Source organism: Penicillium alfredii, assembly GCF_028826965.1.
Source record: "Penicillium alfredii strain IBT 34128 chromosome Unknown utg000011l_segment0_segment0, whole genome shotgun sequence".
Taxonomy (NCBI): Eukaryota; Fungi; Ascomycota; class Eurotiomycetes; order Eurotiales; family Aspergillaceae; genus Penicillium; species Penicillium alfredii.
This window is the reverse complement of record NW_026622708.1, coordinates 1,812,221-1,824,364: the sequence shown is the minus strand read 5'-3', so window position 1 is coordinate 1,824,364 and position 12,144 is coordinate 1,812,221. Positions and strand designations below refer to the sequence as shown.

At 52.0% G+C, this 12,144-nt stretch overlaps 5 protein-coding genes across 5 annotated transcripts; 2 read left to right on the top strand and 3 right to left on the bottom strand.

Moving 5' to 3' along the window:
* Positions 1 to 652: 652 nt before the first annotated feature.
* On the top strand, positions 653 to 1,558 carry NUU61_009104 (uncharacterized protein; the record flags this gene model as incomplete). The annotated part of the gene is made up of 1 exon (XM_056659629.1): positions 653 to 1,558. The coding sequence occupies one exon, from the start codon at positions 653 to 655 to the stop codon at positions 1,556 to 1,558; it is 906 nt and encodes a 301-aa protein (XP_056507922.1).
* A 1,007-nt stretch (positions 1,559 to 2,565) lies between these two features.
* Positions 2,566 to 4,705, top strand: NUU61_009103 (DnaJ and TPR domain protein; the record flags this gene model as incomplete). The annotated part of the gene is made up of 4 exons (XM_056659628.1): positions 2,566 to 2,568; positions 2,721 to 3,072; positions 3,169 to 4,330; positions 4,390 to 4,705. The coding sequence occupies 4 exons, from the start codon at positions 2,566 to 2,568 to the stop codon at positions 4,703 to 4,705; spliced, it is 1,833 nt and encodes a 610-aa protein (XP_056507921.1).
* A 638-nt stretch (positions 4,706 to 5,343) lies between these two features.
* NUU61_009102 (uncharacterized protein) lies at positions 5,344 to 6,597 on the bottom strand (the record flags this gene model as incomplete). Its single annotated transcript, XM_056659627.1, has 1 exon — positions 5,344 to 6,597. One exon carries the CDS (start codon positions 6,595 to 6,597, stop codon positions 5,344 to 5,346), a length of 1,254 nt encoding a protein of 417 aa, XP_056507920.1.
* A 790-nt stretch (positions 6,598 to 7,387) lies between these two features.
* On the bottom strand, positions 7,388 to 9,444 carry NUU61_009101 (uncharacterized protein; the record flags this gene model as incomplete). The annotated part of the gene is made up of 2 exons (XM_056659626.1): positions 7,388 to 8,986; positions 9,133 to 9,444. The coding sequence occupies 2 exons, from the start codon at positions 9,442 to 9,444 to the stop codon at positions 7,388 to 7,390; spliced, it is 1,911 nt and encodes a 636-aa protein (XP_056507919.1).
* Positions 9,445 to 11,647: 2,203 nt separating this feature from the next.
* On the bottom strand, positions 11,648 to 11,926 carry NUU61_009100 (uncharacterized protein; the record flags this gene model as incomplete). The annotated part of the gene is made up of 1 exon (XM_056659625.1): positions 11,648 to 11,926. The coding sequence occupies one exon, from the start codon at positions 11,924 to 11,926 to the stop codon at positions 11,648 to 11,650; it is 279 nt and encodes a 92-aa protein (XP_056507918.1).
* Positions 11,927 to 12,144: the final 218 nt, after the last annotated feature.

Below are 12,144 nucleotides of genomic sequence, written 5' to 3'. Positions count from 1 at the left end.
CCGTGCCCTAACCCAACCCAACATTTCGCGCCGCATCAAGATCCTCGAGATCTGACGGAGACATGATTTCCCTCTTTTTAATTTTACATTTGCTAACTATGGGCTATCTTGTTCCTTCTTCCTCTTTTACTGCTATAACGCGGATCATTACTTCCAGAAACTGGAATGATTCCCTCGTCCCACTGCTTCTTCCTTCCCCGAGTTAGTGGCAAATCCACATCGTAAAAAGTCCACGAAGGATTGGGAATGATTTTTTTTTTCTTCAGGGCACTCTCACTCCCTTGGCAAATCAGATCCCACTTGGGTAATAAAATCGCCAGGCCCATTGGGGGGAAAAGCCCCCATCGAACGGGTTGGCCCCCAGGGGGCCTTGTCATTGTTTTGTTACTATATTTTGCACACCGATATAATAGGCTCAAGTCCTCGATCTGACACTCCTTTTCATCATAGTATTCACCTCATCCTCATACCCTCATATACACTCAGATATACTCAGATATTCGGATCTACGGCCAAGTGAGGCTTTGTTCGATCAACCTTCGGATACGAGCCCTGCCCGACGATCTCGTGTTCAAACATAGTATACTCGAAAGGGAGGGCTTTGCTAAGCCACCATCGAGTGTGTGTGTGTGTTCGTGCTTATAAAATAATAATGACCGTCTCATTCCTCTCCGTGTTTCGCTGCACGAGACGTCGCAAACGCCCGGATTCATCACAGTCCTCATCCTCATCAACATCCAAACAGCCCTCATCCAAGACGCCTGCCATGGATCTGTCATCTCTGGAGGGGCCCCCAATGCTCGACCCGCGGTACATCGTCCCGCCCGCCGAGGAAACATCTCGCGTGCCCTATCACCCCCCATCACCATCACCATCACCGTCATCATCATCATTCGCACAAGCCAACCAAAATCTTCGCCCATACCCCAAACCACTGCCGCCCCAGCCTGCCAGAACAAGGTCCATTTCCCAGCGCCACCCCGCCCATCGCCATGCCTCCCGGCCTAGCAACGGCTCCTCGGATCTCTCGCGAAGAGGCGGTGCCCTGCAGCGAACACCTGCTCAACGAGGGCGCAGGAGTCTCTCGGAGGAGTTGCAGTTTGGCGAGCTCCCTGCCGCACAAGAGCAGGGGCAGCACCAGCAAAGAGAGCATGCCCCGTTAGAGACTCCCATATCTCCCTGCTCCACGCTCCCCTTCTCACCCTGCACCACGCTTCCCTTCTCGCCCTGCTCTCCGCAAAACACCGCGGCCCGCCGCGTGAGCACTGCCAGCTCGCTTGTTTGGCTCGACAACGAGGAGCGCTGGATGGTTGCCGCCGACTCGGCGCCCCTGTCACGTCGCCAGACCCGCGACAGCCACCAGCTGCCTCTGTGTCTGCCCACGCTGTCAGATCATCGGTTGCTGGAACGCTCGGACGATGATCTCGAGCGCGAGGAACATCCTCCAACTTATGAAAGCCATGAGTTCAGTCCCACGCATGTCTTCCGGTTGAATAATGATGTCTGGGGCTGGTCGGCGATGGCTCGGCGGGTGCGACAGTTGTCGACTGGGGGGTGAACTTCATTTAGTCAACTGAAGTCAACTGGTTGGTTTTTTTTTTTTTTTTTGGGCCAAGGACATATAATATCCATGGATATATTCTTGGCAGTTCACCACGTTCCGACCGGCGACATCCTTGACCATCACCATCACCGGCTCCATATCTTGCCTTTCCATTCGAAAAGCCTTTCACAACGATTCACGAACATTTTGATACCCCCCCGACCCCCTCCGTGTCGTGTGGGGACCATGTCCCTGGAGAGGGGGTCGAAGATTTTGTTGCATTCTGTCCTTTGCCAGGATTTATTCCCGAGACACTTGGGGACTTGTCCGAGTCAACATTCAGTCAACATTCATGTTCCATAACTGCCATTTCCATAGAATTTGACCAGGGCCCTTGTCCCTTAAGAGCAAACCTGCATCTCGACTCCACTCGCGTATCCTTGCTGGCAACTCAGCCTTCAAGACACAGAGAGAAAGCTAAGAAGATGAGAGATTTATGCGATAGCAACTGCATCAATTCAAGGAAAACCGGGGAACCGTTTCGAATCCAGCACTGTCTCTGCGCGCGAATGGGCGTTGGCCTGGAGGATTTAGTGACTCCATTGCTCCAGTTCTCTTGCGCGCTAACACAGACCAGCAGCTCTCCAGCCTCTGGATTATTTGGATGCGTAGCTTTATAACTATAACAATCTCATTGTGTCAGCTGATGTTGTTTTTGGTGTCTTTTTGATTTCTTGTTCTTATTTCTTATTGTTGTCCTTTTATCCTTGGTTCTCCAGTGATCGCATTCGAAGATTTCCCAGCATTGAAAAAACATCACTGCTTTTTTTCTTCCCCTATTCAGTATGACTCGACTGGCACGCTGATCACATCATGAAATATTGACATTTTCTGCATTTCTGGAGTCTCTCATATATTCCCATCTTCATATATCCATATCCTATACTCGTGGGTGAGGCCCTCATCGGTTCGGTGCTTCTACCGCCTTCGTCGGCCTTCCAAAGAAAAAAAAAAAGGACCAAATGGTCCAACTCGCCCACATCTTCAAAAAGGACAAGGACAAAAAGAAAAAGAGAAAGATTCCAGTCCTTCTCCGTCCTTCTCCGCACGCCAATCCTCCAAATCCTCGAAACCCTCTCATCCCGCCAAATCCTCTCCCAAATCTTCTCCCTCCAAGTCCCGCTTCTCGCACTCTCGCTCTTCCTCCTCAACCTCCACCCCGACCACCTCTCGCTTCACCCGGTCCTCTCGTGACCAGGACTCTCATCCGCTGAATCTCCCGCCCGACGAGCTGCGCCGTCGACTCTCCGCCATGGCCGCTCGCGACGACCAGCGGAGCTCCATGGACATCGATCCCCAGGAGACTCAGCAAAACAAGAACGGCGTCAACGGCGAGGAACGCAGTCCGACTCCGCCGCCGCACCGGTCCAACTCTTCGTCGACTGACGAGGCCGATTCGTTCAAGTTGGCGGGTAACAAATTTTTCAAGGATGGCGACTACTACCGAGCGATCCAGGAATACAACAAGGGTATCTCTCCCCACTTCCACCTTTTTTTTTTTTTTTTTTTTCCCTTCTTTTTCTTTTCTCTTATCTATCTGTTACAACAACACTAATGACTTGAAGCCATCGAGATCAACCCCAACTCCTCCGCCTACCTGTCCAACCGAGCCGCGGCGCACATGTCCGCCAAACAATACCTCAATGCGCTGGAAGATATCGAGCGATCCAACGAGCTGGACCCCAACAACGCCAAGATCATGCACCGATGGGCCAAGATCCTGACGAACCTGGGCCGGCCGACCGAGGCGCTGGATGTGTTGTCGCGGGTGCAGCCCGCGGCGACGGCGACCGACCGCGCGCCCGCAGAGAAGATGCAGCGGTTTGTGCAGCAAGCCGAGGAAACCCTTTCAGAGGACCGCGGTGTGTCGATGGTGATCTTCTGTCTGGAGCAGGCGCGGCAAGGGCTGGGCCAGGGCGTCAAGGAGCCGCGCAAGTGGACGCTCTTGGCGGCGGAGGCGCAGCTGAAGATGAACAACAGCAACTCGCTGGGCAAGGCGCAGGATATTGCCATCGGCATGCTGCGCGAGAACAGCCAGGACCCGGATGCCATGCTGATCCGCGCCCGCGCCTTCTACGCCTCGGGCGAGACCGACCAGGCGCTGAAGCTGCTCAAGATGTGTCTCGGGCTGGACCCGGATATGAAGCAGGCTATTAAGCTGCTGCGCATTGTGCAGAAGCTCAGCCGCACCAAGGAGGAGGGTAATGCCGCCTTCAAGGCCAAGGACTACCGCCACGCTATCGACCTCTATTCGCAGGCCCTGGAAGTCGACCCCGTCAACAAGGATATGAACGCCAAGATCCTGCAGAACCGTGCCCAGGCTTACATCAACCTGAAGGAGTTCGACTCGGCTGTTCAAGACTGCAACGAGGCCCTGCGTCTCGACCCGTCATACGTCAAGGCCATGAAGATGCGTGCCAAGGCCCACGGCGCCGCCGGGAACTGGGAAGATGCCGTGCGCGACTACAAGGGCGTGGCCGAGAACAGCCCGGGCGAGAAGGGAATCCAAGAGGAGATCCGCCGCGCCGAGTTTGAACTGAAGAAGGCCCAGCGCAAGGACTACTACAAGATCCTGGAAGTGGGCAAGGATGCCACTGATCATGAGATCAAGAAGGCCTACCGCAGGATGGCTATCCAATACCACCCAGACAAGAACCGGGATGACGAGAATGGCGACGAGAAGTTCAAGGAGATCGGCGAGGCCTACGAGACGTTGATTGATCCTCAGTAAGTGCAGCCGACAGAGTTCACCTTCCCGCTCCTTTTTAACTTTGTATTTTCTTCAGGAAACGTGCTGCCTACGACAATGGAGACGACTTGATTGACCCGTCCGACATGTTCGGCGGCGGCGGCGGCTTCGGTGGTATGGGAGGCATGGGTGGAATGGGCGGTATGGGAGGAATGGGCGGTATGGGAGGAATGGGCGGCATGGGCGGCATGGGCGGCATGGGCGGTGGTGGAACGCACATCAACATCGACCCCAACATTCTCTTCAACATGATGAACGGCGGCGGTGGCGGTGGCTTCGCCTCTGCCGGTGGCAACCCCTTCGGAGGCGGCCAACCCCGCGGTGGAGGATTCCCCGGCGGGTTCCCCTTCTAGACGGAGACAAGAGAGCTCTTTATCTGTTTCTCCCTGCCACACAAAATGCCCCTACGTCTTCTCAAGCTCGTTCCCCTGCCCTCTTTGGGAAAGTGGAGGATGAAAAGGGCCAATTGATGGCCCTGCACTCGAGCTATATACCCTCAACCGCTCTCTCCCATCCAGGCGGTCTCGCTTGGCTCTTGTCCTTATCCCGTGTCTTTCCTTGTGTTCTGACCCTATTTTGTAGGGGTTATTCTGCTCCGATGTTTGAATCTCGGAGTTACAAAAGCACCGGACATGGGACATCTTTGATCTTCGGCCATGTGTGAATGTCTTTTCTTTTATCTCTCTCTCTCTGTCTCTATGCTTCCAATTGTGGAAGCAACATGATTCCCAATATGATAGACATGCTTCTTTCTTTCTTTCTTCTTTTCTTTCTGCTCGTTCTAGTTGACCTGGCTTTTGTGTATATGAGTGCCGGGTTTGGAATTGATCATGACCTGCATTTTGTCTGATATCATGGGTTATCATGGAGTTCTCATATATACTCATGCAGTGCATTGCTGATTTATTCCCTAGCCTGTACTATAGCCCTCGCTATACTTCCGCTATACTTCTACGTCAAGATATTCCTCCTTCCTGCCGTATATACTCTCTCACTCAACATGAAAGACAATATGCCCTCGTCCCGACCACACCGAGACATCCATATCCCCCCTGCTACCCCACCACCCAGTTCCAGCACTTGCACTCCTTTTCTTCTTCTTCTCCCTTTGTCCAATATATCTTTGAGCAAAAGCACTATGACTCGAAGCATTAACAACCTCCATCCCCAACCCACTAATCCGAGCCGCCTCATCAGACAATACTAACCCCGAACGCGCTCGTACATGGCCCGTCCACAAGCCCGGATACGTGATATTGAGATTCCCCGCAGAAGAACTGATATGCGATGCGACAGCCGGAGGCGGGGACACGGCTGCAGTCTCCGTTTTGGAAAATGGGAATGGGAATGGGGAGAGAGTCCACATGGAGAGATAGGCGAATCTTTTGGTCTCCGACTTGTTCTTGTTTCTCTTGTTTTCCTTGTTGCTGCCCTCAAATGCAGTGACCGGGTCTGCGAGTCGGATACTTTGGTTGCCGGATCCCGTCTGCGTGAGAATTGATGCAGAGGTATTACGAGTTCCGTCCGAGTATGATAGTAATGAGTGTGAGCATGGGGGTAAGGCGGTGGTGTCGGAGATGAATGGGATTAGAAGTGCGTTGATGGAACCGTCTGGCACTCTTTCTTCTCGATCTTCTCCCTTGTCATTGTATCCTTCTGTATAATTATTTATCCTTGTCACGAGGCGGATATGACTCGAGAAAACAAAGATACCAGAGATCGAGCCCGAGTCTGTCTCGATATCAACCTCGTAGTGACGAGATGGTAGGGACTCGAAGAAGAAGATATTGGCTTGGGGTTGGTCTCTGCTGCACTGCGCATGAGAAGAGGTATAACCACATGCATGACTCCATTCTTCTTCCTCTTTTTCTGTCTCTTGTTGTGGCTGTGGTTTTTGCTGAGACATCGCCGATATAGATGCCGGCGCAGCAAACGAAACCTGTATACTCCCCGACCCAGACCGAATCCGCACTCGAGCCGGCATATGCGGATGACTTCTACGAGCGGGTTGCGGGTAGATAGTGGCACTGATATTGCCAGCTACCGTGGTGAGGGAGAGCTCGTCGTAGAGCGGGAACGCGCCGTGGATGGGCTGGGAGCCTGTTTTGCTGATGAATATTTCGCGGGGCGGGGTGTCGGGTTTGATTTGGGGGGTGGGGAGGTCGGTGTGGTTGGTGAGCTGAATTATTCCAAGGTGAGTTTTATTTTTCTTTGATTCTTGGGTAGATGTGGATATAATAGACATAGAGTGAGGGAGGGAGGAGGTCTGAAGTATAGACCAAGGTAAAGGTAGAGAGGTAAAGGAGAGGGCAGAGCTGTACACACCCAATATGTTAGCTGAGATCGTCCCATCATGCACAACAGCAAGATCAGACTTCCAGCTACGAGAGTAACTTTAATAGTCGTGAAAATGCAGATCTGCTGCCAGCATCGTCGGGTGCATCTCTTGTCCTGGATGTCTGTTGAGCTCGCGCTGGGATCTTTCTCGCTGGCACTGACCGAGTGACGAAGGGGTGAGCCAGGCATGTTTCTGAGTGGAAAGAGATAGATAGACACTTAAGAGTTACTTTCGTATATAAGCAAGAGATAATCTCACTTGGCAGAGGCAATCAAGACTATACTTGAATACATACACAACACAGACGTCATCACCCACTCAGACCCAGCTCAACCATGGATATGGATATGGATATTACTTGATATACTTGTACTTAATATGCACGAGGAAACTATATATTGCGAACAAACGGCCATCTCCGACTTCCACAGCTTTGCGGTATGTACTCTCCATCAACAGGCCAACTATACTCACACCAAAACAAACAGATCAACAAAATCGGGGGGAATCTCAAAATAAATCCCGGGCAATGCTAGCAACGAATGAATGCAAATGCACCGGAGAAAGAAAAGAGCATGCAGCAAACTCCGCCGCTAATGAGGGATGAAGCTCCAATCGAAGAAAGCAGAAAATCAAATCGCAATATAGGAAGATGACGCTCTACCAGCTTGAGGTAGCTCCCGGCGTCTCAAACATCTCAGATATAGCCCAGTGTCCCGAGAAGACTCTTGCATTCGGGGGCAGGTAGCGCAGTCACGCCAAGTGCGCGGACCAACGCGCCGCCACGCAGTCGCTGCAGGCCGATAGCGACCTTCCAGGCCTCGGTGTCCTGCAACACGAAGAAGTATCGCTTGCCCTCTTGGTCACGGAAGCTGGCGCGGAGAACATGAAGACCGCGGAACTCGGACTGCGGAGGGTGCACCGGTCCACCCTCGTTGATGCCACTGGCAGCTGCGCTGCGGGCAAAGAATGCACTCGGAGACGCCAACCGGCAGGTATTCTTACACACCTTAAGAAGGCCATTAAGGAATGCGTCGGATTCTTCATTGGTGGGAACTGAGTGTGCAGAACCACCTCGTCGGAAGGAGAAGGGGTTGCTGGACCCGGGCTTGGAGGCCGGGGTCGTGGCGTTCATCTGGGGACACCAGACCTCGGCCAGCTTCAGCGTCCAAGCCTTGACGTCCCATTCACGCTGCCCGATCCCACGCAGGTCGTCATCAATGAACAGGCCTTCGGTGGTGATCCGCAGCACAAGCCCGTCGGTCACCATACCCTGGCCTGCAACGAGCTGTGCAACAGGGGTCTTGAGGTAGGCATTGTTGAATGCGTATACACCTTGGATCACAATCTTGTCTGGATCCTTGGTCGAATAAGCGCTGCGGTGGGATGGTGGAGGCGTAGTACGCGCTGTCGACTGGGAGGGTGTGTACGAGGATTCAGAATAAACCGAGGACCCCGAAGCACCACCATATGGCCGCCGTGGGCGATCGTATGGCCGAAACGAGTATGCATCGTCTTCTTCCATGCTTGTTTTGGCTGTCGGAGCTGGTGGTTTCTTGGGGGATGGCGTTCGAGGTGCGCTTGCAGTGCTGGCAGGCTTGCTGGATGCTTTGGCGCTGGCCTCGTTCTTGATATCCTGGGCCTTTTTCTCGGCATACTTCTTGGTTGCGGCCTCTTTGAGAGCCGCGAATCTGGCCATGGCCTCCTTTTGGGCCTTTTCCTTTGCCGCAGCTTCTTTTTCGGCCGCTTCCTTGGCTGCCTTTTCCTTTGCCTCGGCCTCGGCCTTCTCTGCCCGTGCCTTGGCCTCCGCCGCAGCTTTCTGTTGCTTCTCGCGGGCCTCTGCTTCCTCTCTTGCAATTCGGTCACGCGTTTCTTTCTCTGACGCTGCCTTGGCGGCAGCCATCTCACGCTCGAGCTGCTCGCGGCGCTCTTTCAGCTCCTTCTCCATAGCCTCACGCTCACGCTTCTTTTCTTTCTCAATTTCCTCTCGCTGGCGTTGTTTCTCCTTCTCTCTGGCTTCCGCCTCTCGTTTACGTTTGAACTCTTCCATCTTTCGTCGCAGCTCTTCTTTGCGCCTTGTTTCCTCCCGCGCACGCTCCCACTCGGCTCCGTTCGGCCCATGGTTGTTTTCATTTGCGTTGTTTCGGTCTGTGTTCGGGGGAGGCCCAGAGTTGTACTGGTTCCCAGAATACTGACCGCCGCGGTTCGATCCACCACCAAAGTTTGCTCTATATTGTTGCTGTCCACCTTGGTTGCCGCCGAAGTTCGAGCCTCTCCCCTGATTGGCGCCGGAAGACTGGTTGTGGGCGTTTGTCCCAGTAGCTCCAGGTCCACCGGACCCCCTGACCCAGAGCGCCCTCCACCTCGTGAATTTCCATTATCATGACTGCCGTTATTGCCTTTTGACTGTGTTGCACCGAATGCCCAACCAGCCACACCCACCGCGATTGCCAGCAGCATCATCACTATGCTACCACCGCCGGCAGCGACGGTGGCGGTATACCAAGCATTCACAATGGGTGCGAGGAGAACCCACAGCAGGACCACGAGAAGTGTACTCCCAACGCCTGCAAGAAAGCTGTTTCGGTGGCATTGCAATGATGGCAAATAGACGAACCCAGAGCCAGACGAGTGTGGCGGCACGATGAAAATGTCGTAGTTGCCTTCCGGCAGGTCGGAGGATTTGCGATACTCGCCCTCAGTGGTGTGAGGGTTCTCGCCATGAGGCGGTGGTGGCGGAGGAGGCCCATCCATGGCGATCCGAACACAGCGAAGAAAACGGAAGACTGTTTGCGAGATGAAAAAGTTGCGACAAATGAAGCGCTAATTGAGTCGTCCGATCTCTGGTCGTTTGGATAATTTCCTGCGATCAAACCAAGCTCTCCCAATACCGGCAATGCCTGATCAATCCTAGATGGATCGGTTCTCAGCGCGATTGAGGGTTAATGGCCAGTTCATATTCACAATAACATCAAAGTTGCACCGAGGCCCTAGGCGCTCAGTGCCTGGGTGTGTCGAGTGCCAATCAAAGCAAAAGGGATCACAAAGAGCTACGTCGCTCTTTGTAAATCCAAATTCAAACTCAGAAATGAACCCAGTTGAGGTCGAGGGACGAAGCCAGAATCTGACTGTTGCCGTGGGAGAGTTGTTTGGGAGAAGTGGGCGCTAGCGATCGGCGCCAACTCTTCATGCAGCGCAGACGTGGTCATCACATTTTGAACACAAACAATCTGCACCCGGGGTTTCCTATTTCACTATCTTGACAATTCATCTCCAAAATTTCCATCTCACAATCTGATATCTTATATCGTGGAATGTAGCATTCTTCGGCCGCCACGCGACTGAAAGCCCTACCTTTGATGGGGGAAGTGGCACAACATCAAGGGATACAATCTTAATCCACCCTGACTGCATTCTTGAGATTACAGTCGAGACTAAGCTATGGCATGATTTTTGCTACAAGATCACAGAATTCCCATATTATTTTTTCAGAGATTGATGGGTTCTTTCGGGATTTAGCAGAGCTCAGCGGTCGCCAGCCAAGTGTTTGTTGTGGTTTTGCCGTTTACGGTAAGAGCGATTCTGCTGATATCAGCATTAGTGCCTCAGGCTGAATTTACTTAGAGCCTCATTTTGGTATAGTCAGACCCGCGAGTGCCGCAGCATATTGAGCATAGATTTCAAATCGATATATTTTCGCCACAACGCTATATATATATATATAACTCATTCTATCGTTTTGGGCACTGCAATCTTCGATGTCCTAATTAGCGGCAATCGCTACAGCGAGGTGGCGCCCGAGTAGAGAGCTGCGACTTGTTGACAAAGTCTACTGGGGCAGTCGATTGGGCTTCATACGCTTGGTTTGACGTCGACATTAGCCCACGAGCTTTCTGAATTGATAGGCCTTCTCGAGGTATCTGCCTATTAGATCTAGCTTGCTTTGGCTTTTGCTTCTTATTGGCTGCGTGTAAATCCTTGTTTTCTTGCGCGAGGATCGCAGCGCTATATATCGCTAGCTGGCAGCCTTTGATAGGTTGGTTTAACGCTGGGCTAGTTGGGCTTGATGGGTTGCGAGAACATTGCTTTAGTAAAGCTTTCATCGACGAAGCCTGGCGCTGTGACTATTTTAAATTTCGAGGCGTTTTTGGTGTGAATCAACTACTTTGACTGCCTTGGCTGCTCCTGGGAGGTGTAGGTATTTTAAGCTGAATATCTAGCGTCTTGAGCACTTGATCTGGATTAAAAAGGACTAATACAGTAGCTACGAAGCTATTTTGAATAGTTTCAGCTTTATCGAAAGTTTACATGCGAGCGTATAGGTATGCTACGGGGAAATCGAATTTATCGATATAGTTGATGCCACACTGTATTTGCTTCTCAACCAAGCTACTGTATCCTTTTTTTAAGGCGCAAAACAGATAATATCAAGAGGCTATAAGATATACGAGGAGGGGACGGGCATGCAAATTTGAATAATGTAGTGTCGGATGCTGATCAGCCGAACATCTTCACCGTCCTTCTCCTCGTCTCTCGACGCTGTATTGTTATCACCCAGCTGCTCAGCACAAAGCTCAGTACGTCATAAAAACCCCCGCTCTCGCTGTACTCTTAAATGTATTCCTCATTCAAAAAGGAGATCTCGCTAACCTACTGGGCCTCGGGCACATCTGTGATCCCCAGACTCTGGGAAATAAGATTGATCCAGGATCCAGCCAAGCACGTCGCCCCCAAGCCGGGCGCCCAATCTATTTATAGGACTATACTATACAGCATTGAACTAGGTACCAGCATCACCAAGCAAACGCACATCTCCCTTAATCCAATACGGATAAGGCTGATGCATATACACTGTACCCGTGAGCAGTCATTCCCCAACCGTCTCCCTGAGGAGAAACAAACATATACCTCCACATCTTTGATACCTTTCGCATTCCACATCGACTTCTTCATCCGTTCATCCAACCCGGGGAAACGCATCAACCAACTGCTGTGGTGTAGCCCTACTATTCCACCCGTCCTCACGCAGCTCATTATATTCGGCCGGATAGAAGCTGTAGCAGGAGACCAGCTCCCCATTACTACATGGCGACATGGCGATCTTATCGATGCCGAAGCCGCCCCAGTACTCGATGGCCTCGTTGTCGATGTAATCCTCCAGCCCAAGGGCGCGCAGCTTGTCAGCACCGATGATGCAACGGTAGCAACAAGAAGTGGACTCTGAAACTCGAAACATTATACCGATCAGCTGGCGGGATGTTATTGATACATTGGATAGGATGCCTCAGGGGACGACATCAAGCAGGACAATACTAGAATACTCAATAGAGCCACCAATAACCAAGAAGCTAAGCTTATTTCTAATAAACTTGCCTTCCGTTGGAGAATGCCCTGTGATCTTTGGTTAAGCCTATCCATGTATTAATTTACCTATAGAGCAGTCAATGATGAATT